This window comes from Pseudophryne corroboree, chromosome 7 (genome assembly GCF_028390025.1).
Source record: "Pseudophryne corroboree isolate aPseCor3 chromosome 7, aPseCor3.hap2, whole genome shotgun sequence".
NCBI classification, from domain to species: domain Eukaryota; kingdom Metazoa; phylum Chordata; class Amphibia; order Anura; family Myobatrachidae; genus Pseudophryne; species Pseudophryne corroboree.
The window spans coordinates 107811002-107837139 of NC_086450.1; the positions used below are offsets into that span (position 1 = coordinate 107811002).

The 26138-nt window shown below is 47.2% G+C and overlaps 1 protein-coding gene across 8 annotated transcripts in view; it reads right to left on the reverse strand.

Moving 5' to 3' along the window:
* The window catches only part of GALNT13 (polypeptide N-acetylgalactosaminyltransferase 13), a 770323-nt gene that overhangs the window by 291380 nt on the left and 452805 nt on the right, over nt 1-26138 (reverse strand). For all 8 annotated transcript variants that reach the window (XM_063933521.1, XM_063933520.1, XM_063933523.1 and 5 more), the window contains exons 6-7: nt 11116-11233; nt 5654-5834 (exon numbers count right to left, since the gene is read on the reverse strand). In XM_063933521.1, the coding sequence (XP_063789591.1) occupies nt 5654-5834; nt 11116-11233 (299 nt within the window). The remainder of the gene's footprint in view (nt 1-5653; nt 5835-11115; nt 11234-26138) is intronic.

Consider the following 26138-nt stretch of genomic DNA (forward strand, 5'->3'; position numbering starts at 1 on the left):
AGTGGCGGTACCGTCTATAGATAGGGCCGTCCTCAAGGACCAGCTGACAAGGCTGGAAAATATAATAAAAAGTATATACACACATACTGGTGTTATACTGCGGCCAGCGATCGCCTCAGCCTGGATGTGCAGAGCTAGGGTGGCTTGGTCGGATTCCCTGACTAAAAATATTGATACCCTTGACAGGGACAGTATTTTATTGACTATAGAGCATTTCTATATATGCGAGATGCACAGAGGGATATTTGCACTCTGGCATCATGAATAAACGCGATGTCCATAACTGCCAGAAGATGTTATGGACACGACAGTGGTCAGGTGATGCAGATTCCAAACGGCACAGTATGGCCGTATACAGGAAGAGGACTTGTTTGGGGTCGGTCCATCGGACCTGGTGGTCACGGCAACTGCTGGAAAATCCACCGTTTTTTACCCTAAGTCACATCTCTGCAGAAAAAGACACCGTCTTTTCAGCCTCAGTCCTCTCGTCCCTATAAGATCATATCTGCCCAGGGATAGAGGAAAGGGAAGAAGACTGCAGCAGGCAGCCCATTCCCAGGAACAGAAGCGTTCCACCGCGTCTGACAAGTTCTCAGCATGGCGCTGAGACCGTACAGGACCCCTGGATCCTACAAGTAGTATCCCGGGGGTACAGATGGGAATGTCGAGACGTTTCCCCTTCGCAGGCTCCTGAAGTCTGCTTTACCAAGTCTCCCTCCGACAAGGAGGTAGTATGGGAAAAAATTCACAAGCTGTATTCCCAGCAGGTGATAATTAAATTACCCCTCCTACTACAGAAAAGGGGTATTATTCCACACTATATTGTGGTACTGAAGCCAGAAGGCTAGGTGAGACTTATTCTAAAAATTTGTTTTTGAACACTTACAAAGGTTCAAATTAAGATGAAGTCACTCAGAGCAGTGATAACGAACCAGGAATAAGGGGACTATATAGTGTCCCGGGACATCAGGGATGCTTACCTCTATGTCCCAAATTTGCCCTTCTCACTAAGGGTACCTCAGGTTCGTGGTGCAGAACTGTCACTATCAGTTTCAGACGCTGCCGTTTGGATTGTCCACGGCACCCTGGGGTCTTTACCAAGGTAATGGCCGAATTGATGATTCTTCTTCGAAGAAAAGGCGTCTTAATTATCCCTTACTTGGACGATCTCCTGATAGGGGCATAGTCCAGGGAACAGTTGGAGGTCGGAGTAGCACTATCTCGGATACTGCTACAATCAGCACGGGTGGATTCTAAATATTCCAAAATCGCAGCTGATCCTGACGACACGTCTGCTGTGCCTAGGGATGATTCTGGACACAGTCCAAAAAAAAGGTGTTTCTCCCGGAAGAGAAAGCCAGGGAGTTATCCGAGCAAGTCAGGAACCTCCTAAAAACAGTGCATCATTGCACAAGGGTCCTGGTAAAAATGGTGGCTTCCTACGAAGCAATTCCATTCGGCAGATTTCACGTAAGAACTTTTCAGTGGGATCTGCTGGACAAATGGTCCGGATCGCATCTTCAGATGCATCAGCGGATAACCCAATATCCAAGGACAAGGGTGTCTCTCCTGTGGTGGTTATAGAGTGCTCATCTTCTAGAGGGCAGCAGATTCGGCATTCAGGATTGGATGCTGGTAACCACGGAGCCCAGCCTGAGAGGCTGGGGAGCAGTCACACAAGGAAAAAATTTCCAGGGAGTGTGATCAAGTATGGAGACTTTTCTCCACATAAATATACTGGAGCTAAGGGTAAATTTATAATGCTCTAAGCTTAGCAAGACCTCTGCTTCAAGGTCAGCCGGTATTGATCCAGTGGGAAAAACATCACGGCAGTCGCCCACGTAAACAGACAGGGCGACACAAGAAGCAGGAGGGCAATGGCAGAAACTGCAAGGACTTTTCGCTGGGCGGAAAATCATGTGATAACACTGTCAGCAGTTTTTCATCCCGGGAATGGAAACTGGGAAGCAGACTTCCTCAGCACGACCTCCACCCGGGAGAGTGGAAACTTCATTGAGAAGTTTTTTCCACATGATTGTAAACCGTTGGGAAATACCAAAGGTGGACATGATGGCGTCCCGTCTGAACAAAAAACGGGACAGGTATTGCGCCAGGTCAAGAGACCCTCAGGCAATAGATGTGGACGTTCTGGTAACACCGTGGGTGTACCAGTCGGTGTATGTGTTCCCTCCTCTGCTTCTCATACCTAAGGTGCTGAGAATTATAAGACGTAGAGGAGTAAGAACTATACTCATGGCTCCGGATTGGCCAAGAAGGACTTGGTACCCGGAACTTCAAGAGATGCTTACAGAGGTCTTATGGCCTCTGCCGCTAAGAAGGGACTTGCTTCAGCAAGTACCATGTCTGTTCCAAGACTTACCGCAGCTGCGTTTGTCGGCATGGCGATGGAAAGCCGGATCCTAAGGGAAAAAAGGCATTCCGGAAGAGGTCATTCCTACCCTGGTCAAAGCCAGAAAGGAGGTGACCGCACAACATTATCACCACGTGTGGCGAAAATATGTTGCGTGGTGTGAGGCCAGGAAGGCCCCACAAAGAAATTTCAACTCGGTCGTTTCCTGCATTTCCTGCAAACAGGAGTGTCTATGGGCCTCAAATTGGGGTCCATTAAGGTTCAAATTCGGCCCTGTAAATTTTCTTCCAGAAAGAATTGGCTTCAGTTCCTGAAGTCCAGAAGTTTGTCAAGGGAGTATTGCATATACAAACCCCTTTTTTGTGCCTCCAGTGGCACTGTGGGATCTCAACGTAGTTCTGGGATTCCTCAAATCACATTGGTTTAAAACCAGTCAAATATGTGGATTTGAAGCATCTCACATAAAAAGTGACCATGCTCTTGGCCCTGGCCTGGACCAGGCGAGTGTCAAATTGGTGGTTTTTTCTCAAAAAAGCCCATATCTGTTTGTCCATTCGGACAGGGCAGAGCTGCGGACTCGTCCCCAGTTCTCTCCCTAAGGTGGTGTCAGTGTTTCACCTGAACCAGCTTATTGTGGTGCCTTGCACCTACTAGGGACTTGGAGGACTCCAAGTTGCTAGGAGTTGTCAGGGCCCTGAAAATATGTTCCAGGACAGCTGGAGTCAGAAAATCTGACTCGCTGTTTATACTGTATGCACCCAACAAGTTGGGTGCGCCTGCTTCTAAGCAGGCGATTGCTCGTTGGATTTGTAACACAATTCAACTTGCACATTCTGAGGCAGGCCTGCCACAGTCTAAATCGGTTAAGGCCCATTCCACAAGGAAGGTGGGCTCATCTTGGGCGGCTGCCCGAGAGGTCTCGGCATTACAACTCTGCCGAGCAGCTACGTGGTCAGGGGAGAACACGTTTGTAAAATTCTACAAATTTGATATCCTGGCAAAAGAGGACCTGGAGTTCTCTCATTCGGTGCTGCAGAGTCATCCGCACTCTCCCGCCCGTTTGGGAGCTTTGGTATAATCCCCATGGTCCTTTCAGGAACCCCAGCATCCACTAGGACGATAGAGAAAATAAGAATTTACTTACCGATAATTCTATTTCTCGGAGTCCGTAGTGGATGCTGGGCGCCCATCCCAAGTGCGGATTATCTGCAATACTTGTACATAGTTACAAAAATCGGGTTATTATTGTTGTGAGCCATCTTTTCAGAGGCTCCGCTGTTATCATACTGTTAACTGGGTTTAGATCACAAGTTGTACGGTGTGATTGGTGTGGCTGGTATGAGTCTTACCCGGGATTCATAATTCCTCCCTTATTGTGTACGCTCGTCCGGGCACAGTACCTAACTGGCTTGGAGGAGGGTCATAGGGGGAGGAGCCAGTGCACACCACCTGATCCTAAAGCTTTACTTTTTGTGCCCTGTCTCCTGCGGAGCCGCTATTCCCCATGGTCCTTTCAGGAACCCCAGCATCCACTACGGACTCCGAGAAATAGAATTATCGGTAAGTAAATTCTTATTATAGCTAAGTTATCCCCAGGTCCAGTGTACTTCATAAACAATATTTGGTGTGATATACAGCAGAATTATAGTATAAAACTGTACTAGCAAATAAAATAAAACTCTACACCAATACTGTACCAAATGTTAGCAATAGAGTAAATTCTCATATTTTAATATATATATATATATAAAGTATATATAAAAAGTAACCTGGATATACTATTTTTATTGTATATGCATATACTATCATTAGTAAGGGACTAGAATATGATCTAAAGAGCAAATGATATCACAACAATTCACAATATAACATGAAAAAAACAAAAAAACAATACGCACCAGTACTCCTATAGACATTATTATTGGACACACACAATTGTTCCATTGATTCAATATACATTTTTTTTAAATAATAAACATCTTTCTTTATACAACTGTGGGGGTCATTCCGAGTTGATCGCTAGCTGCCGTTGTTCGCTGCGTAGCGATCAGTGGAAAAAATGGTTAATCTGCGTATGCTCCGCAATGTGCATGCGCGTCGTATGGGTACAAAGTCCATTGTGGTTTTGCACTGGTTCTAGCGATGATTCCAATCGCACAGCCGGCCGCAAGGAGATTGACAGAAAGAGGGCGTTTCTGGATGGCAACTGACCGTTTTCAGGGAGTGCTTAGAAAAACGCAGGCATGGGAGAAAAAACGCAGGCGTGGCTGGGCGTTCGCTGGGCGGGTGTGTCACATCAAGAGCCGTCCCTCCATCGTTACAATCAACGCACACGAAGAGTAACTACAGGGCTGGTCTTGTTTTGCACCAAATGTTTTTGCAGGCGCTCTGCTGCACAAGCGTTCGCACTTCTGCAAAGCGAAAATACACTCCCCAGTGGGCAGCGACAATGCGTTTGCACGGCTGCTAAAAACTGCTAGCGAGCAATCAACTCGGAATGACCCCCTATAGCCAGTACGTTTGTTTCATTCACACTCCACACATTATTCAATAATACGGTGCATCCAGACCCACTATTTCTTTAAAGAAAACATTATACTATTTCTTCCCTCATTATCCAATCTGTTCATGGCATGTTGGGTTGAATTTCCGCTCTACATTTTCTGCAAAAGGAAGAGGTGGCCATAACTTCTACTGTTCCAAAAGCACATCCTTGCTGTGCCGCAATCATCAGTTATCTCATCCACTTCCTCTACTCTTGCCTATGTACTTCTGCTGTTTAATCTCGCCTCATCCATCAGCTATCCTCCCAGACCTACCAGCTCACCTGACCTCACAGTGGGGCGTGCTGCAGTATTGACCCACTGGGTGACTGTAGAGGGAGCAGTAGACAAGACATGTGACTTTACATAGTGCTGCTACTGGTCAGTCATCCACTCCAGCAAAGTCCCCACTGGCTGAGGTCAATTGCTTCTGCTATTCTTTGCACAAATGTGACCTTGATTGCGGCTGATAAGCATACACAAAAATAACTATAGATAGACTGCTAACAATAATGTAGCGTGTTGAGAATGTTTGACGGAATTTAACCTTGAGTCACCCATCTTCATAAAATTGCAGCCTATCACTTCATTAGGAACCAATGACATCATGAGACATAACGTGATCGCATTCATCAGTGACTTATTCTTGCAAATACTGTATATTCCAACTAATAACATTGCTTCCTCACTGTGTTTAGGTGACTGTGTTTAGGGTATGCTTTAAATTCAAAGACTTTACCTGGTGATATTATATAGAAGAAATCCTTAAAGTCATCCATCCAGACTTCTGCTAATCTTCTGTTGTTTTTGTTGATCACATGACCCGTTCCGCCAGGGAAGGTATAAGGAGTGGCTTTCCGAAACACATGTCCAACATGAGAGCATGTTACAATTTCAAGTGATCCACCACACTGCCAGATCTGAAGGTTTAAGCATGAAATAAAATATATTAATGTATTTTATTTGAAACTTTTGTTAAAATGGGAATACATATGTAATCCCGGCGGATGGGATGCCGGCTGTCAGTATCCCGACAGTTGCATCCTGCCCGCCAGAATGCCGGCAGCAGGGCAAGTGGTACGAGTCCAGTTGCGGGCTTGCTGTACTCACCACGCTGCAGGCTTGCTGCGCTCACCATGCTGCGGGCATGGTGGCTCTACTCCCACATTATGGGTGTCGTGGACACCCATGAGTGGGAATAGCCCCTGTGAGCCGGTATTCCAGCTGGCGGCATTGTCGGTGATCCCGACAGCCGGCAAATTTATCGCCTCTCATTAAAGTGAATGCTGTTCAATTACTTTCTTTGTAATTTTAGCACAAGGTACTAAAAACTGTATACAAGTGTAGTCTACTCTATACTCTGTGGAGACACCTTATTAAACTAGATGAGTGCCTATGTTTGTGGAAAGGTGCACTGTGGGCCTGATTCATATTTGTACGCAAACCTGATAGTTTGCGTACAAATTCTATGTTTGGGAGTCTGCCCAGACTCAAGACCTGTTCTGTGCATGTGCAAGATGGGTCTTGCAATGTCGTTCGTAGGGGTGTACTACGATATACTGGTGCTGGGGATCCTGGCGTCCAGCATACCGGCACTGGAATCCCGACCGCCAAAATGCCGGTAGCGCGGCGAGAATAATTGTTGGTATCCAGACAGCTTGTCAGTATCCAGTTGTCCGTATCCAGTTGTCGGTATCCAGTTATCGGTATGCAACCGGGATTTCAAGTGCTTCTCATTCGTAAGCCCCTGTCAGCCGCAGCATGATTGACAAGCTGTGGCATCTGGGTGACAGCACCCGGCACCATTCTACAAAACTGTTGCCCACGTTTTGAAGGCTTAATGAGTCCAGGTTCTGTGTCATCGGACGCAGAATTTATGGACTCGGGTGTCTGGATCTGACGGCCAGCCTGAGTAAGCTTCAAATACACATATTACAAAATTCTCTCACTCTGCTCTCTCCTCCCCTCATCCTACGCTAACTTGTGATCCTCCACCAATGTCCATCTTGTATGAGCAGTGTAAATTTAGGTGCACTGTGGGAGCAAATCTGGTTTTCCCTGCACCTCGGCCAAGTTGTGTTTCATATAAGACCAGTACTTTAATTTTTTTTTGTATTTATTTTATTTTCTTTTTTCTTTTTCCACCCACCAATTTGAAAGCAGAAATAAAAAAAAAGGAAGTCAAAGGTGAATTTAGATACAAGTACTGATGCAAAGTGAGTGCTATGCCAATTGAGGTCACATATCCTGCACAAATTTGTACTGCGCTTGACCAGAGCAGTGAATGCACACAAATGCACCCATTCAGTTTTGCATGATTTTGCTGCCTATGTCTTGGTGGGTAGATCCAGGGCCGGCGCAACATACCAAGCAGAGTACACAGAGCAGGGAGGCGCTGGACTGGAGAGGTGCTTTCCCCGCTCTGCTACCCAGCTGCTGTCCCCTGTTGCTGCTGGCTGCAGAGGTGCCTGCAACATGAAGTGCAGCTCTTCAGTCACCAGTCTACCCGGCGCTGATCTCAGGTCAGAAGCCGGGATCCCGACAGCCAGTATATTAACTGCATCCCCTTCAGCACTACTCTGGGCATTATGTGGAAGGGACACTACTACTGTGGGCATTATGTGGAAGGGGCACTACACTGTAGGCTGTATGTGTAAGGGGCATTACTACTGTGGACTTTATGTGTATAAGGGGCACTACTATGGATATTGTGTATAAGGGGCAATACTGTGGGCAGTATGTATAAGGGGCACTACTGTGTGGTGTAAAGTGAATAAGTGGTACTACTGTGTAGCATAATGTGAATAAGGTACACTACTGTGTGACATAATGGGCGGTATTCAATTCTTTTCACCCCCTTCCACACCCATTCTGTTTCTGCTGTTGGGCATGGTATAATCATTTTAGCTCACTGCCCCCGTGGTAGCGAGGGCACCCAATCCTTTACGCAGCTAAACTTGATTACTATGGACACGATATAAGCAATTATGGGGATCACTTTAGAAAGGAGATTGGGCGTGATAAATCATTTGAATACCGCCCATTGTGTATAAGGGGCACTATTGTCGTAATGTGAATTAGGGGCACTACTGTGTGTTATAACCTGAATAAGGGACAATACTATTTGATGTAATATGAATCAGGAGCACTACGTGTGGTATAACGTGAATAAGATTGTGCTACTGTGTGGTGCAATTTGTATTGGGGGTACTATTGAGTAGCTGGTATATTGCAGGTTGACACGGGTCGTTGTGCTTTGTGAAAGGGGTCATGGACGAATTCCCCGGTCACCTGACCCAGTAATTCAACCAGGGTTATTCCCGGGTAATTACTGGGTCAGGCGCAATTCCCGGGTGGGACCCGCCATTGCGATCTGAAAGCGGTATTATTGGTGTTTTCTATGTAACGCTTAGATTATATTTTTGTGAGAGTGTTTAGACAACTTTGCATAAGTGAGGCAGGCATTTGTTTCTGCTGTAGCACAGAGATTTTAGCAGTTTTATTTAGGTGTATACTATTAATTGCTTCTGTGGCACATAACAGAAATGGGGCGCAACTGGGATGTACTGTAAGCGTTTGTAATGTGTGCATGCTGTAAACCACACCAGTAGCGGATCTTGCCACGGGCAAGCAGGACTTTTGCCCGGGGCGCCGCCTTCCGGAGGGCGCCGCACCATGGTAAGATCCGCTGCTGCTGTGCCCCCCACTGCCCGCTGTTCCGCTGCCGCTGTGAAGCGAAACTAGACGCTATGCGTCTAGTTTCCCTTCGTGGAGAGGACCTTTACTGTAATGATGTGCGGTGCGCGTTGACGTCATCGTGCACCGCACGGCAAAGGTCCTCTCCACAAAGGGAACTAGACGCGTAGCGTCTAGTTTTTCTTCGTGGAGAGGACCTTTGCCGTGCGGTGCGCGATGATGTCATCGCGCACCGCACATCATTTCAGCGGCGCTACTACTGTACAGGGAGCGTAACTGACCACGCCCCTGTATGGAGCCACGCCCCTATTGCCGCCCGGGGCGCAAAAATCCCCTGAACCGACCCTGAACCACACGTATATGCCACTGTTGCTGACCTAAAAGCATCTCTATCTATCCACAATATTTTTGCCTGTGTATTCAGAGTAATTTATGTCCATTTTGTAACCAACTCTGTAGCTGAATGGCAGTTACACCGCACAGCAAGGTGATGAATGACTTGTGACTAAAGACAGATTACAAATCAAAGCAAAAAAAAAAAAAGTAAATAAAAAAAAACATTAAAATGGCAAGGTGACTATCGAATGTAGCACCAAACAGCAAATCTAATTAGCATGTACTTGAATTACCCTTTACAGCTGCCTTCTCTAATTTATTTTTGACGTAATCCAATATAACATAACAAAACCAATTTACCCTAACTGCATTTCAGTGGAAAAGGTGAAATCTGTACCCGTTTGTAACGTCTGGAAATATTGAAGGACAGACCCATTATAAAATGCTTCAACTGTTTTAGTAGCTACATTATACAATTATACAATGTCACAGAGTACCTTTTTGGCTAGAGAGTACATATAAATAAATATATAGATATATATAGATATATATATATATATGGAAAAGACAGCACTCAAAACAAATGGAGCTACAGCTGTTGGTCTCTATGCAATGGAATCTTTATGAAGAATAAATAATCGTTTTCTCATCTCCAAAAGTGAGTGCTGGTTTTTCTCTTTTCAGTACCTGAGAAAAGTGAGTGTCAATATATATATATATATATATATATATAGACAAAACAAATAAATACTCCTTAATTTGCGCTAAAGAGCAGCACTATGGATAGGACCCCGTTAGTCAGGACCTCAAAATATCACATAACCATAATACAAATATCCCAGTGCGCTAATACATATATTACTGTAGATTCAGTATGTAATGGAGTGGTGAATGAATCTACCTCAGGAGACTGATCATGTATTCGATGTACAGTAACAAGAGTCTTCCTTTGGTATATGACTCCCTAGGATAAGAACCCTCGCACCAAAAAACAATCACCCAAGAAATGGATACGGTTAGTATCAAAACATTGATTTAATTGACAATATAAAAGTCGTGAAGAATCACAATGCCAAACAAATTCATATACATGTCATTGCACAGTAGGTGGTATAAATCTCCCTTCACCTTAACAAAGGTGTGAGCTCAAGGTGGAGATTATTGCTTCAACAACAACAACACAATAGATATAAATTAATGGGTTCACCTTTGTTAAGGTGAGGGGATATTTCTACCACCTATTCTACAATGACATGTATTATTTATCGTTTTATTCTTAAGTTTGAGGCACAGGATGTTTGAGGCACAGGAAGTTTGAGGCACAGGATGTTTGAAGCAAAACTAGTAGCTAAGGTCCTGTAAAACATGTGTGCAGGACAGCAAGGTATCCCAATAAAATAAGTTTGTGTTTCCCTAGCTCGTCCACTTTCGGTTAACATGCACTAAGTCAACACAGGAAAAAGGTCGACATGGACTTAAGGTTGACATAAAAAAGGTTGAAACAGGAAAAGTTTGACATGAGATTTTTTACTTCTTTTTGGTACAGTTTTCTCTGTAAAATCGGCGGGACCCCCAATTACTGCACCACGTCCCCTCACCTGTCAACATTTTGAACTGGCCATGACTGCAAGTATGATTATGGTGGCCATGCCTGTGTGTATGATTATGGTGTCCATGTCTGTGTGTATGACCATGTTGGCTATGTGTTTGACCTTGCTACAAGCAGCATGCTGCACTGCACATTACTTGTCTGCCCACAGTCACAACCGTCACTAGTACTGGCATTTGCACCTGCCCTGTGCTGGGTGCCTCAGAATAGCACGGTGACATTCCCTGTGAAAGCATGGCCCAGTTCCCACCCTATAACACCTATCTTACTCAGAGAGGTCCGGCAAACATCCCTACGACTGAGAACCGGCCAGAGATATGTAAAAATGCATAAATTCACATGGCACATGTGCTGCATGCTAAAGCTTGCTTTTTGCGTCAGCCCCCACGTCTTCGACCAGGCCTCTTTGTGTGACCACGGTAACCATGTTTTGTGTGTGAGGTATAACCAAAAATCAGAAATAATTACATTTTACTTTCTGGTTTTCAGAACTGGCTAAAAGACTAGAAATCCAATATCTATAAACACAAAAATAAAATAATAAATAATAAATTACTTACTCTGAATGACATTTCCAGATTTTCTCCACCCCATATATCCATTCCTGAATCATACGTCCCTAGTTCTTCAAAATAATTCTTATCAATGGAGAAAAGACCTCCAGCCATTGTGGGCGTTCTGGTGGAAATAGAGAATATATACTTTGAAAGGTTGTACAGTATAATTAAAGTTTCTATGTCTGTAACAATAGTAAACTATTGTAGCGCTCAGAACAGAACTGTACCTGACACTTCTTCAAGCAATCTACAGTAGTTGTGGAAACTTATCCTACACCTACTGTACACATAGACAGGGGCCTATTTATTAAAATCTCAGGAAAAGCCCTGAAAAGTGACATGCCTTATTGCTGGTTGGGATCAATATGCCGGCGGTTGGGATGCCAGCGGTCAGAATAGCAACCATGGAATCCCGTTGGTGAGAATCCCAATAGGGGCAAGTTAAGTATACTTACTTTCCCCCAATGCCCCCCCAACCCTGCCACAACCTTTCCTGCAGCCTAACCCTAACCTTCCCCAGTAATGTCTAAACCTATCCCCCCCCCCTCCCTGCAGCTTAAATCTAACCCTCCCTCCCCCGCAGCCTAACCCTAACCCTTACTGATGTGCCTAAACCTATCCCCCCTCCCTGCAGCTTAAATCTAACCCTCCCTCCCCCGCAGCCTAACCCTAACCCTTACTGATGTGCCTAAACCTATCCCCACCCTCCCTGCAGCATAAATCTAACCCTCCCTCCCCCGCAGCCTAACCCTAACCCTTACTGATGTGCCTAAACCTATCCCCCCCTCCCTGCAGCTTAAATCTAACCCTCCCTCCCCCGCAGCCTAACCCTAACCCTTACTGATGTGCCTAAACCTATCCCCACCCTCCCTGCAGCCGAAACCTAACCCCCCCTTCCCACAGCTTAATCCTAACCCTCCTCACACAGCCTAAACCTAGCCTCCTCCCCCACCACCACCAGCGGCTTGCCTCTCAGGCGGCCCGGCAGTTATTCATTCAGGATCCCGGATGTCGGCATTCCTGTGCCGGTATTGTGATGGCAGTCTGAATGACGGCGGCAGCATTCCGAGCAATGTCGGAATTCCAGCACCGGTATTTCAGCTGCCGGGATCCCGACTGTCGGGATCCTGACCGGTTCCCCTTATGGCCACATATCCCCTTTTTCTGGCTATATTTCATTAGTCATACTCTGGGACATGGACATCAAAAAAAGCCATCCCTACCAAGCCTAAAAAATAAAAAATGATCCCATACAGTAAGCCAGTGGTTTCCAAACTTTCTCGTATCAAGTGCCCCCGAGTCTCAGCATTTTTTTCATAGCTTTTCTAGGCCAAAAGTTTCTTATTGAGATACTGTAATCAACAAAAATGACTAAATTAAGCAAACTGTTCTTATCAGTCATCCTTAGGTTCAGTTATGTGTTGTAGACACAGTGGCAGTTCTGTTTGTCCACATATTCTGATTGGCAGCCGCCAGCACTGGTTTCACCTATCACACTGTCTATAAATCAAGTGTTACCATTTTTCTTAAAATATGCAATTGTGTATTAAAGAACAGAAAATATATATATATATATTTTTAGTTTGAAGTGAATGTATTTACAGCAATCAGGAAGTTTATGCAGAGTTCAATCAGTTTATGTTCTCGCTAATAGAATAGGGAATTGTTATGAAAGCTGGGACATAGCAAATACTGTGTTAGTGCCCATAGCCACTGTTTAGAGGATTGGTTTTGTTTCCTGAGACGTAGTAGGGAAATTGGAGTGAAAATATGGTTGCTGTGGTTTACAGGATTTTATAACTGTCCCCCAGTGTATACAGTAAATGAGGCACACAAAAGTGTCCTGGCTCATGCAACAACTAGGGAAAGCTGTACAAATGTTATGTAAAATTAAACTTTAAACTCAAGCTCCAGCTTTCAGAAACAAGATAGAGATTTGTTACTAAAAGCCAGGGCCGTAGCTAGGTGTGTGCTGATGGTGCTTTGCCCACAGCGCAAATGCATTAAAGGCGCACCATCAGGCATCACACCTCCGTACGGCCATTTTCGCTAGCAAGTTATTACGTCAAGTCCTGCCGCCGGCGCTTGTGTCCCGCCTCTTGTGTCCTCGGCGCTTGTGTTCTGCCACCGCTTGTGTCCCTGCCACTGAGCGCTGTCGTAGACGCCATCTGGCAGCGCACACCTTCCCCCTGTCCCGCCGCCGTCCCTGAGTCTCGCTGTGTCTGCAAGGGAGTGGGAGCGGAGGTCTTGCGCAGCCATTATGTGAGAGCAGTCATCCCCCCCACTCCGTGCTGAGTCCTGCTGGTGCTGCTGCTGTGTCATGCTGTCGCTGGTAAGGGCTACGGAGCTTCGTCGCTCCTCCCACTCTGGCCATGAGCCCAGTTTGCGCCGCCGGCTGTGTGTAGCTGCCGCTGTGTAGGGCACCGGAGTGACGCAGCAGCTGCCGTCCCCAAGGAAAGAGCCTGCATTCTGTGGATGCTGGATTGTGGCCTCCCCCCAGGTGAGTAAAAAAAACACACTCTCACTCACTTACCCCCCCCCCCCCCCCGCCTGCTTAATGTGTAAAAATGGAGACTCTGTTACTGTAATGTGTAAAAATGGGGACTCTGTTACTGTAATGTGTAAAAAGGGGGAATCTACTGCTATAATGTGTAAAAAAGAGGGACTCTGCCTGCCTAATGTGTAAAAAAGGGGGACCCTGCCCAATGTGTAAAAGAAAGGGGACTCTGCTGATGCAATGTGCAAATAAAAGGTGGACTCTGCTTGCTTAATGTGTAAAAGGGGGAACTCTGCTACTGTAATGTGTAAAAAAGGGGGATTCTACTGCCATAATGTGTAAAAAGGGGGACTCTGCCTGCCTAATGTGTAAAAAAGGGGAACTCTGCCTGCCTAATGTGTAAAAAGGGGGACTCTGCTACTGTAATGTGTAAAAGGGGACTATACCTGCCGTACTATGTAAAAGGGAGCTTTGCCTAATGTAATGTGTAAAAGGGAGCTCTGTGGCCACGCCCCTTCCCCATGAAGACACGCCCCCATATATTTTTTTGCACACGCATTGACCCTGTTTTGTATAGGGGGGGTGGGGTGCGGGTGCCAATGCTGTTTCTTGCACACAGCGCATAAATGTCTATTTATGGCACTACTAAACTGGTTATGGAAAAGAGAGTAAGGGGTACATTTACTAAGCAGTGATAAGAGCAGAGAAGTGAGCCACTGGAGAAGTTGCCCATGGCAACCAATCAGCACTGAAGTAACATCTATAATTTGCATACTATAAAATGATACAGAGATGCTTGGTTGATGGGGAAATTTCTCCACTGGCTCACTTCTCTGCTCTTATCACTGCTTAGTAAATGTTCCCCTATGACCTTTAACCGGATACAAGAGTGTCACTGAGGTCAGTGACGTCAGGTGTGCTGGAATGGGGGCGTGGAATCGCATGAAAGAAGTAAGGCCTTGAGGCTGAATTCCTCCTTTCATCACACCATGAGCGTGCCCAACATTCCAAAAGATGCTGGGCTACCCCCTGAGACTCGGCAGGCTGTATTGCCATCTCCTCCAATGTAACTGGACTTGCCACTGTGGAAGAGTCACATTTTGGTGTCACCCTCCCAGGTGTGGCCCGCACCCCTCCAGTGACCCCTGTGCCTCCACTTCATATTGTGCCTCATTACAGTGCCCCAGTTCTTATTATGCAACATTATAATGCACTCCAGTTCATCTTATACCACATGAGCAGCTAAAGAGGCATACTTAGATATATTGTAGGCCAAAGCCAAAAGTTTGTAAGGGACCCTATGTACTACCCTTTGGTGAAAAATGTATATAACGTAAATAACACATGTAACTGTGACAGGGAAGGTGGCCCCTCTCAGCTCTGGGCCCCATAGCAGCTGCATTCCCTGCACCTATGGTAGCTACGTCCTTGGCGTTAGCTAGCAGTGCCAAGATCAGAAAAGATAAGCCTTTCAAAGCTTAGTAAATGGGGCTTACACAAAGTCCTCATGGGTAACTACGGGGAATGCATTTTTCATTGCTAAGAGGGAGACTCATCTCTAATACCTGTTCAGAAACCCCTTTGGTAGGTGGCCTTGATACTAAAAAAAATAAAAATATTGTATGATAAATAGGCCCTACAGTCTGCCAGCCTAATGACACAGACAGCTTGCTGGGGTATTTTCTCCGGAAACATGTAACTCGTAACATATCAGCAGAAGTTATTGTTTAGTCTTGTACTGAATTACAAGTATCAATACCAGTCAAAATAAGAATTTACTCACCGGTAATTCTATTTCTCGTAGTCCGTAGTGGATGCTGGGCACTCCGTAAGGACCATGGGGAATAGACGGGCTCCACAGGAGACTGGAAACTCTAAAAGAAAGATTAGGTACTATCTGGTGTGCACTGGCTCCTCCCTCTATGCCCCTCCTCCAGACCTCAGTTAGGGAAACTGTGCCCGGAAGAGCTGACACAACAAGGAAAGGATTTGGAATCCAGGGTAAGACTCATACCAGCCACACCAATCACACTGTACAACTTGTGATAACCATACCCAGTTAACAGTATGAACAACAACTGAGCCTCATTTAATGGATGGCTCATAACAATAACCCTTTAGTTAAGCAATAACTATATACATGTATTGCAGAGAGTCCGCACTTGGGACGGGCGCCCAGCATCCACTACGGACTACGAGAAATAGAATTACCGGTGAGTAAATTCTTATTTTCTCTGACGTCCTAGTGGATGCTGGGAACTCCGTAAGGACCATGGGGATTATACCAAAGCTCCCAAACGGACGGGAGAGTGCGGATGACTCTGCAGCACCGCATGAGCAAACTCAAGGTCCTCCTCAGCCAGGGTATCAAACTTGTAGAACTTAGCAAACTTGTTTGACCCCGACCAAGTAGCAGCTCGGCAAAGCTGTAAAGCCGAGACCCCTCGGGCAGCCGCCCAAGAAGAGCCCACCTTCCTTGTGGAATGGGCTTTCACCATTTTGGATGCGGCAATCCAGCCGCAGAGTGAACCAGCTGAATCGTGCTATAGATCCAGCGAGCAATAGTCTGCTTCGAAGCAGGAGCACCAACCTTGTTGGCTGCATACAGAATAAACAGCGAGTCAGACTTTCTGACTCCCGCCGTTCCGGAAACATAAATTTTCAAAGCCCGGACTACGTCCAGCAACTTGGAATCCTCCAAGTCCCTAGTAGCCGCAGGCACCACAACAGGCTGGTTCAAATGAAACGATGATACCACCCTAGGGAGAAATTGGGAACGAGTCCTCAATTCTGCCCTGTCCGTATGGAAGATCAGATAAGGGCTTTTACATGACAAAACCGCCAATTCTGACACACGCCTAGCCGAAGCTAAGGCTAATAGCATGACCACTTTCCACGTGAGATATTTTAGCTCCACGGTCTTAAGTGGCTCAAACCAGTGGGATTTCAGGAAATCCAACACAACGTTAAGATCCCAAGGTGCCACCGGTGGCCCAAAAGGAGGCTGAATATGTAGAACCCCCGGAACAACGTCTGAACTTCAGGCAGTGAAGCCAGTTATTTTTGAGAGAAAATGGATAGGGCCGAAATCTTGACCTTTATGGATCCTAATTTTAGGCCCATAGTCACTCCTGACTGTAGGAAGTGCAGGAATCGACCCCGCTGGAATTCCTCTGTAGGGCCTTCCCGGCCTCACACCAAGCAACCTATTTTCGCTATATACAGTGAAAAAGTCTTGCTGTCACGTCTTTCCTAGCCTTTATCAGCGTAGGAATAACTGCATCCGGAATGCCCTTTTCCGCTATGATCCGGTGTTCAACCGCCATGCCGTCAAATGCAGCCGCGGTAAGTCTTGGAACAGACAGGGCCCCTGTTGCAACATGTCCTGTCTGAGAGGCAGAAGCCCTGAGTCCTCTGAGAGCATTTCTTGCAGCTCCGGGTACCGAGTCCTTCTTGGCCAATTCGGAGCAAAGAATATTGTTCTCACTCCTCCTTTTATTACAATTCTCAGCCCTTGGGTATGAGAGGAAGAGGAGGGAATACATAGACCGACTGGAACACCCACGGTGTTACTAGTGCGACCACAGCTATCACCTGAGGGTCCCTTGACCCGGCGTAAAACCTTTTTTAGCTTTTTATTGAGGTGGGACGCCATCTAGTCCACCTGAGGCAGTTCCCATCAATTTGCAAACTGCGTGAAGACTTCCTGATGAAGTCCCCACTTTCCCGGGTGGAGGTCGTGCCTGCTGAAGAAGTCTGCTTCCCAGTTGTCCACTCCCGGAATGAATACTGCTGACAGTGCGCTTACTTGATTCTCCGCCCAGCGAAGAATTCTGGTGGCTTCTACCCTCGCCACCCTGCTCCTTGTGCCGCCTTGGCGGTTTACATGAACCCCTGCGGTCTGACTGGATCAGAACTGGTTGGTCGCGAAGCAGGATCTCCGCTTGACTTAGGGCGTTGTATATGGCCCTTAGTTCCAGGATATTGATGTGGAGGCAAGTATGTGGACTTGACCACAGACCTTGGAAATTTCTTCCCTGTGTAACTGCCCCCCACCCTCGGAGGCTTGCATCCGTGGTCACCAGGATCCAGTCCTGAATGCCGAATCTGCGGCCCTCGAGAAGGTGAGCACTCTGCAGCCACCACAGGAGAGACACCCTGGCCCTGGGGGATAGGGTGATTAACCGATGCATCTAAAGAGGTGATCCGGACCACTTGTCCAGTAAGTCCCATTGGAAGGTCCTCGCATGGAACCTGCCTAAGGGGTTGGCCTCGTATGATGCCACCATCCTTCCCAGGACTCGAGTGCAGTGATGCACTGACACCTGTTTTGGTTTTAATAGATTCCTGACCAGTGTCATGAGCTCCTGAGCCCTCTCTATCGGGAGATAAACCCTTTTCTGGTCTGTGTCTAGGATCGTGCCTAGGAGAGGCAGATGAGCTGTAGGAACCAACTGCGACTTTGGAATATATAGAATCCAGCCGTGTTGCCGTTACACTTCCAGAGAAAGTGATACGCTGTTCAGCAACTGCTCTCTTGATCTCGCTTGTATGAGGAGATCGTCCAAGTACATGATAATAGTGACACCTTGCTTCCGCAGGAGCACAATCATATCCGCCATTACCTTGGTTATGACAATCCCGTACCGCAATTCTAAGGTACACCTAATGAGGTGGATAAATGGGGACATGAAGGTATGCATCCCTTATGACCCGATTCACGATAAAGTCTCCCTCTTTTTAGGCTTGCCCTGACCGCTCTTAGCGATTCCATCTTGAACTTGAACCTTCTCAGGTATATGTTCAGGGATTTTTAATTCAATATGGGTCTGACCGAACCGTCTGGTTTCGGGATTACAACATGGTCGAATAATAACACCCTCTTGTTGAAGGAGGGGACCCTTGACCACCACCTGTTAAAGATACAATTTGTGAATTGCAGTTAACACTGGCTCCCTCTCTTGGGGGGAAGCCCGCAGGGCCGTCGGTGAGGGGGCATCTTCTCACAGTCCAGCTTGTATCCCTGAGACACAATATGTATTGCCCAGGGACCTAACAGGGAGTGAACCCACTTGTGGCTGAACTTACGAAGGCATGTCCCCACCGGGCCTAGCTCTGCCTGTGGAGCCCCAGCGGCATAGGTGGATTTTTGTATGGGGCCGGGGAGGACTTCTGTTCCTGGGAACTAGCTGTGTTGATCCCGGCTCTGACAAGAAAGGACGCACCTCAGACTTTCTTGTTTCTTTATTCGAAAGGCTGCATTTAATAATGTCGTGCTTTCTTAGGCTGTGCAGGAATATAAGGCAAACTAGCAGAATTACCAGCTATATCTGTGGAGACCAGGCCCGAGAACCCTTCTCCACACAATCCTCAGCCTTCCAAATGCCTCTTAAGTCGGCATCATCTGTCCAATGCATATTCTACAGGACACGTCAAGCAGAGATCGACATAGCTTTGACTCTAGGACCCAGTATACTCATGTCTCTTTGGGCATGCTTTACAACTATATATCTATCACTTAAGACAGCATCTTTAATATATTTACTAGGGTCTCAATCTCTGCTGATAAGGTACCTGTCCACGCTGCCACAGCGCCATAAACCCATGCCGACACAATCGCCGGTCTGGGTAGTATACTAGAATGTGCACGCTATCTGCAGGATCCCTGAGAATAGCAAGTGCTACCGTCTGTGCAAACAGGACACCCTAGGGGAAGATTCTCAACACATCCTGGCCCTAGTGGGGAAAGGATACAGCCTGAGAATTCTCTTGTGGGAAGCTGCCGTCTCTTGTCTGGAGATTCCCGCTATTTTTCCTCATGAGAGGAGTGAAATTTACCTCAGCATTCTTCCCCTTAAACATGTGTACTCTCGTGTCAGGGACAGATGAGTCATCAGTGATATGCAAATCATCTTTTATTTCAATAATCATATATTGAATACCTTCTAGCCATCTTGGCTGTAACTTTGCATTATCGTAGTCGACAGTGGAGTTAAACTCCGTGTCGATACCAGTGTTTGTTATTTTGGATAGTGAGCATTGTGAGACTCTGAAGGTCTCTGTGACATAGGGACAGACATGGGTAGATTTCCTGTCTGTTCCCTAACCATTTGTGCAATAAATTCACCTTAGCACTTACACATATCCAAACAGGTGTCGGCGTTGTCGACGGAGACACCCTCTCACACACATATCCGCTCTATCACCTCCTTAGAGGAGCCTTTTACCTCAGACATGTCAACACACGCGTACCGACACACCACACACACAGGGGATGCTCTATTTGAGGACAGTTCCCCCACAAGGCCCTTTGGAGAGACAGAGAGAGAGTATGCCAGCACACACCCCAGCGCTATATAACCCAGGGATTACACTACAACTCAGTGTTTAACCAGTAGCTGCTGTATATACAATTTTTGCGCCTAAATTTATGTGCCCCCCCCTCTCTTTTCACCCTTTGTGTACCAGGATACTGCAGGGGAGAGCCTGGGGAGCTTCCTTCCAGCGCAGCTGTGAAGAGAAAATGGCGCTGGTGTGCTGAGGAAGAAGGCCCCGCCCCCTCAGCGGCGGGCTTCTGTCCTGTTTCTGACTAAAAATGGCGTGGGTTTTACACATATACAGTCACAGACTGTATTATGTGTATTTTTATGCCAAAGGTATTTTTATTGCTGCCCAGGGCGCCCCCCCCAGCGCCCTGCACCCTACAGTGACCGGAGTGTGTGGTGAGTTGCGGTGCTGTGCGCTACCTTAATGAAGACAGGAGTCTTCTGCCGCCGATTTCATCGCTTCTCTTCTGTCTTCTGGCTCTGCAAGGGGGACGGCGGCGCGGCTCCGGGAACGGACGATCGAGGTCAGGCCCTGTGTTCGAACCCTCTGGAGCTAATGGTGTCCAGTAGCCTAAGAAGCACAAGCTAGCTGCAAGCAGGTAGGTTTGCTTCTCTCCCCTCAGTCCCACGTAGCAGTGAGTCTGTTGCAAGCAGATCTCACTGAAAATAAAAAACCTAACAAATACTTTCTTTCTAGCAAGCTCAGGAGAGCTCACTAGGTGCATCCAGCTCTGGCCGGGCACAGATTCTAACTGAGGTCTGGAGGAGGGGCATAGAGGGAGGAGCCAGTGCACACCAGATAGTACCTAATCTTTCTTTTAGAGTGCCCAGTCTCCTGCGGAGCCCGTCTATTCCCCATGGTCCTTACGGAGTGCCCAGCATCCACTAGGACGTCAGAGAAAATGTGTAGAAAAAACAGGATTAGAATAATTTCCTACCAGGAGAATCAGACTTTTAGGCCGGCATCAGGAGAATTCTGCTTAGGACAGGGCACTCAGGCATTGACCCGATGTCATTCTGACATCCAAGGTATGAGACAGGCTATTAGTGCTTACTTACATTGGTGGAAGTGGCCAGTATATTTTAAAACTATCAATTTTTAAAAAATACTTCTACACCTATAACAGCAGAGGGCGCTATTGACCCACTCAGTGACAAATACTTGCAAACTGAACAATTTATAATTAACATACAGTAAGGTAGTTAAGCTGTATGTTTGGTACGGCAAAGAAAAAGTGCCTTCATTTCATTTGAAATATGATAGTCATGCAGACATATTTATTGACAGGTTAAGATTAAAGCTTTCCCATTTTCAAAAACAGGACAAAAATGTATTATGAATTTTGAGTGGGATGAACAATCGCCCAAGTATTATTTACCATTTTTCTTAAACTATGCAGTTGTGTATTAAACAACAGAAAAATATATATATTTTCAGTTTAAAAAAAAAGTATTTCCAGCAAGTAGGAAGTTTATGAAGAATTCAGTCAGTTTATGTTCTTGCTAATAGAATTGGGGATTGTTATGAAAGCTTGGACATAGTAAACACTGTGTTAGTGCCCATAGCCACTGTTTAGAGGTTTTGTTTTGTCACCTGAGGCGTAGCAGGGAAATTGCAGTTAAAATCTGGTTGCTATGGGTTACAAGATTTCATAACTGTCCCCCAGTGTATACAGTAAATGAGGCACACAAAAGTGCCCTGGCTCATGCAACAACTAGGGAAAGCTGTACACATGTTATGCAAAATTAAACTTTAAACTCATGCTCCAGCTTTCAGAAACAGGATAGAGATTTGTTTCTATAAGGATGGAGAGGGTGACCTTCTGGTGCCCCGCCGGCTTGCTCTAATCAAATAACTGGAGACGAGACTTGAAATTTTGTGCAAAGAATAAATGGTCACAGCTTTATTTCCACCTAATACCAAAAACACACCATTGCAGGGTAAAAAGGAGAGGAAGCGGTGCACGGCTCTCCCGCTGTTTAGAGAAACGCCTGGGGCGTGCCTTACCGGCAACGGCCACGCCCCCTCCCCGCCTGAGGCGTACCCGGCCCGCCCCCTTGCGGGCCGACGGACCACGCCCCCTGCGCTGGGGGACCAGCTACCATGCGCATAACACCCTACCACGGCGCGCAACCCGTATGGCCCCTGCCGCATTTAGCTGGAACCAGGCGTACGGCCTACTAATTGGTGACTTATGCGAGGCATTCTGACAATCCCCCCTTACCATGCCTTGTGCACCGCTCCTTCCCCGCAACCCGCTGTGACAAGAAAATACAAACGATTTACACCAAACCATGTTTATTGCGATAAAACAAAACACCGCAATAACTTTTCACAACGTGTCATTTGTAAGCAAGTGATGAAAAAAAAAAACTGCCTAAGTCCTGCGCTCCCTTGGCCCATACCCCTGTCCTAGCTACCACCAACCCTGTTCCTTGCCAACTCAGGGCGGGTGGGTGGGCTTCCTTTCCTGTGTGGGGAAAATGGAGCTATTAACTCCCTCTCCCCCGGCTGCTGCTATATCTGCCTCTCCCTCCTCCCCCCCCCCCCCCCCCCGCCTCTGGGCCGCACCTTTTACTGGCCCAGGGCTCCCTGCAGGTGATGCAAAGGGGAGGGGGTCCTGCCTCCCTGCAGCCAACCCCCCCTCCCCCGGCGTTCACGCCTTCGGGCCGCCCGGCACCCCTCCTCCTTATCCTGCTGCGGCGCCATTGCTGCCCCCTTCGCCCCTGAAAGCAGCAGTAAGCTGGTTATGGAAAAGAAAGTTTGACATGTAACAGGATACAAGAGTGCACTGCCACTGAGGCCAGCAGAGGCGTAACTAGGGTTTTTGGAGCCCAGGGCAAGATCAATAATGGCGCCCCCCCCCAAAAAAAAAAAAAAAATTCTAATAAAAAGAATAAATTAATAAAATGCTAATAATAAAAAAAAAAAAATACAAAAGGAAAGTATGTGCAGACGCCACCGGTGTCACTGCATATAAAGATGTCAGGGTGTGTATGTATGTGTATGCAGGTGCAGTGGTCGAAGTAGAATTTTGAAGGTGGAATGAAAGAGTTTATATAGCAATTATGCGCGCGCCGAAGGCGCGCGCGCTCCGGAAAAGGGGCGCGGTCACTTAAAAGGGGCGTGTCCTTCAGTGTATTAGGACCCCTTGTACTATCTAGTACTGGTGTCCCTTTCACATTATAGCACACGGTATGAGCCGAAATTCACATTATAGCACACAGTATGAGCCGAAATTCACATTGCCCCACACGGCATGAGCTGAAATTCACATTATGGCACACAATATGAGCCGAAATTCACATTACCCCACATGGTATGAGCCAAAATTCACATTACTCCACATGGTATGAGCCAAAATTCACATTACCCCACATGGTATGAGCCGAAATTCACATTACAGCACACGGTATGAGCCGTAATTCACATTACAGCACACGGAATGAGCCAAAATTCACATTACCCCACATAGTATGAGCCGAAATTCACATTATAGCACACGGTATGAGCCAAAATTCACGTTACAGCACATGATATGAGCCAAAATTCCCATTATAGAGTTAGGGGATCCTACCCCCAGAATTAACATGGCCTGTGGGGCACTATGATGAGGGAGCCCACCCCCTTAATAGACTAATTGCAGAGTTTAGCAGCGGAAGGGCTGCAGCGGTTTCTCACCCCAAGCTGCGGCGCTTCTGCCACCTCCGACACTCCACATCTTCGGCACGACCCGGGATGCAGAGCACCGCACCGGGTATGCACCCTTTTCAGTGTGGTCTGCTGCGCTCTGAAGGGGTTCTTGTTTCATGCTGCAGGATTCCGATGTGCACCTTCCTCCCCGCTGTTACTGTCACGGTAAGCATTAGTATCGATTACCGCAGAGGCCATTTTCTGAGGCATATGTGTTAAACCTCAGGAACTGAGATGCCCTTCTCACCATACAGCTGTGTGGCCGAGCCGGGCGGGGGGACAACCAGCAGCAGCATGCCGGATATCAGCAGCAGAGGGTGCGGGCTGTACATACTTGAGGTAGCTGGATATTCAACAGTGCTGAAAGCCTCCGGAGCCCGCACCCCCGGAGCTGCAGTACACCGGCAGAGGACACCCATCCCCCGAACCCTGCGTAGCCCAAAGCCGGACATCAGCAGCATGTTGAACGCGGAAGCAGAAGCTGCTTATTGCCGGTCAACGTGCTGCTGATCTCCGGCTTTGGGCTCCGCACGTGCATTACAGCCCCCACCCTCGGCTGCTGATATCCGGCATACTGCCCCTGCTGCTGGCTTTCCACCCGCCCGGCTCGCCCACCCAGCTGGATGGTGAGTGAGAAGGGCATCTCAGTGCCCGTGGTTTAATACATATCTCTCTTCGGTAAATGGCCATTAGTACATCCCACACACACTGATTACACACACACACAGACTGGCCACCCCCAAATCCTACACACACCCACTCAGACTACACACACACACACACACACACACATTCTCATACTTTCCTCTCCCCCACACACACACACTGGACTGCAAAAATTTACACACACTGACACTGTTCCACACACACACACTCACACTGTCCCACACACACAATTAACACACACGCACACTGTCCCACACACACAATTAACACACACGCACACTGTCCCACACACCAGTGGCGTGCGGTGAGGTCAGTGGCGTGCGGTGAGGCACTACAGCATAATGTCTGCCGAATCCTGCCAATGAGCCCTACCGCCACCGAGCCAATGCCCGCCACTGCCTCTGAGCCGATGCCCACTGCCACCACCAATGGCTTACAAACTGGCCCACCATCAACTGACCCAGCACTCCGCCACTAATTTGCAACTCAGTCCAAAGCCGCCAATGCCCGCTGCATGCCTGCTCATCATACTTGTGATATATTGTACAATTTTATAGAAAAAAATAATAATTAGTGTTTGGGACTGGGAAGGGAGTGGGAGGAGGACATGAATGCAATTTTGTTGTCCAGGGCTTCCATTAACTTAATGGAGAAGGGTCTGAATGGGTTAAAAATGTCCAAAAAAAACTGCGTGAGGTCCCCCCTCCTAAGTATAACCAGCCTCGGGCTCTTTGATTCGGTCCTGGTTGTTTAAATACTGGGGAAAAATTGGACAGGGGTTCCCCGTATTTAGACAACCAGCATCGGGCTCTTAGTCCGGTCCTGGTCCCAAAAATACGGGGGACAAAAGATGTAGGGGTCCCCCCGTATTTTTAAAACCAGCACCGGGCTCCACTAGCCAGGGACATAATGCCACAGCCGGGGGACACATTTATGTAGGTCCCTGCGGCCATGGCATTACCCCCCCAACTAGTCACCACTGGCCGGGGTTCCCTGGAGGAGTGGGGACCCCTTAAATCAAGGGGTCACCCCCCCTCCAGGCACCCAAGGGCCAGGGGTGAAGCCCGAGGCTGTCCCCCCCATCCGTGGGCTGTGGATGGGAGGCTGATAGCCATGTAAGTAAAAAAGAATATTGTTTTTTGTTGTGGAACTACAAGGCCCAGAAAGCCTCCCCCGCTTGCTGGTACTTGGAGAACCTCAAGTACCAACATGCAGGGAAATAACGGGCCCGCCGGTACCTGTAGTTCTACAACAGAAAAAATACCCAAATAAAAACACAACTCACACACCGTGACAGTAAAAATTTATTAAAACACACTGACACACTCACACATACTTACCTATATCCCACGCCGGTCACGTCCACTTGTCAGTAGAATCCAATAGGGGCACCTGTAAAAATGAGAGACAGATTACTTACCTACATCCCACGCCGGTCACGTCCACTTGTCAGTAGAATCCAATAGGGGCACCTGTAAAAATGAGAGACAGATTACTTACCTACATCCCACGACGGTCACGTCCACTTGTCAGTAGAATCCAATAGGGGTACCTGTAAAAATGAGAGAGAGATTACTTACCTACATCCCACGCCGGTCACGTCCACTTGTCAGTAGAATCCAATAGGGGCACCTGTAAAAATGAGAGACAGATTACTTACCTACATCCCACACCGGTCACGTCCACTTGTCAGTAGAATCCAATAGGGGTACCTGTAAAAATGAGAGACAGATTACTTACCTACATCCCACGCCGGTCACGTCCACTTGTCAGTAGAATCCAATAGGGGTACCTGTAAAAATGAGAGACAGATTACTTACCTACATCCCACGCCGGTCACGTC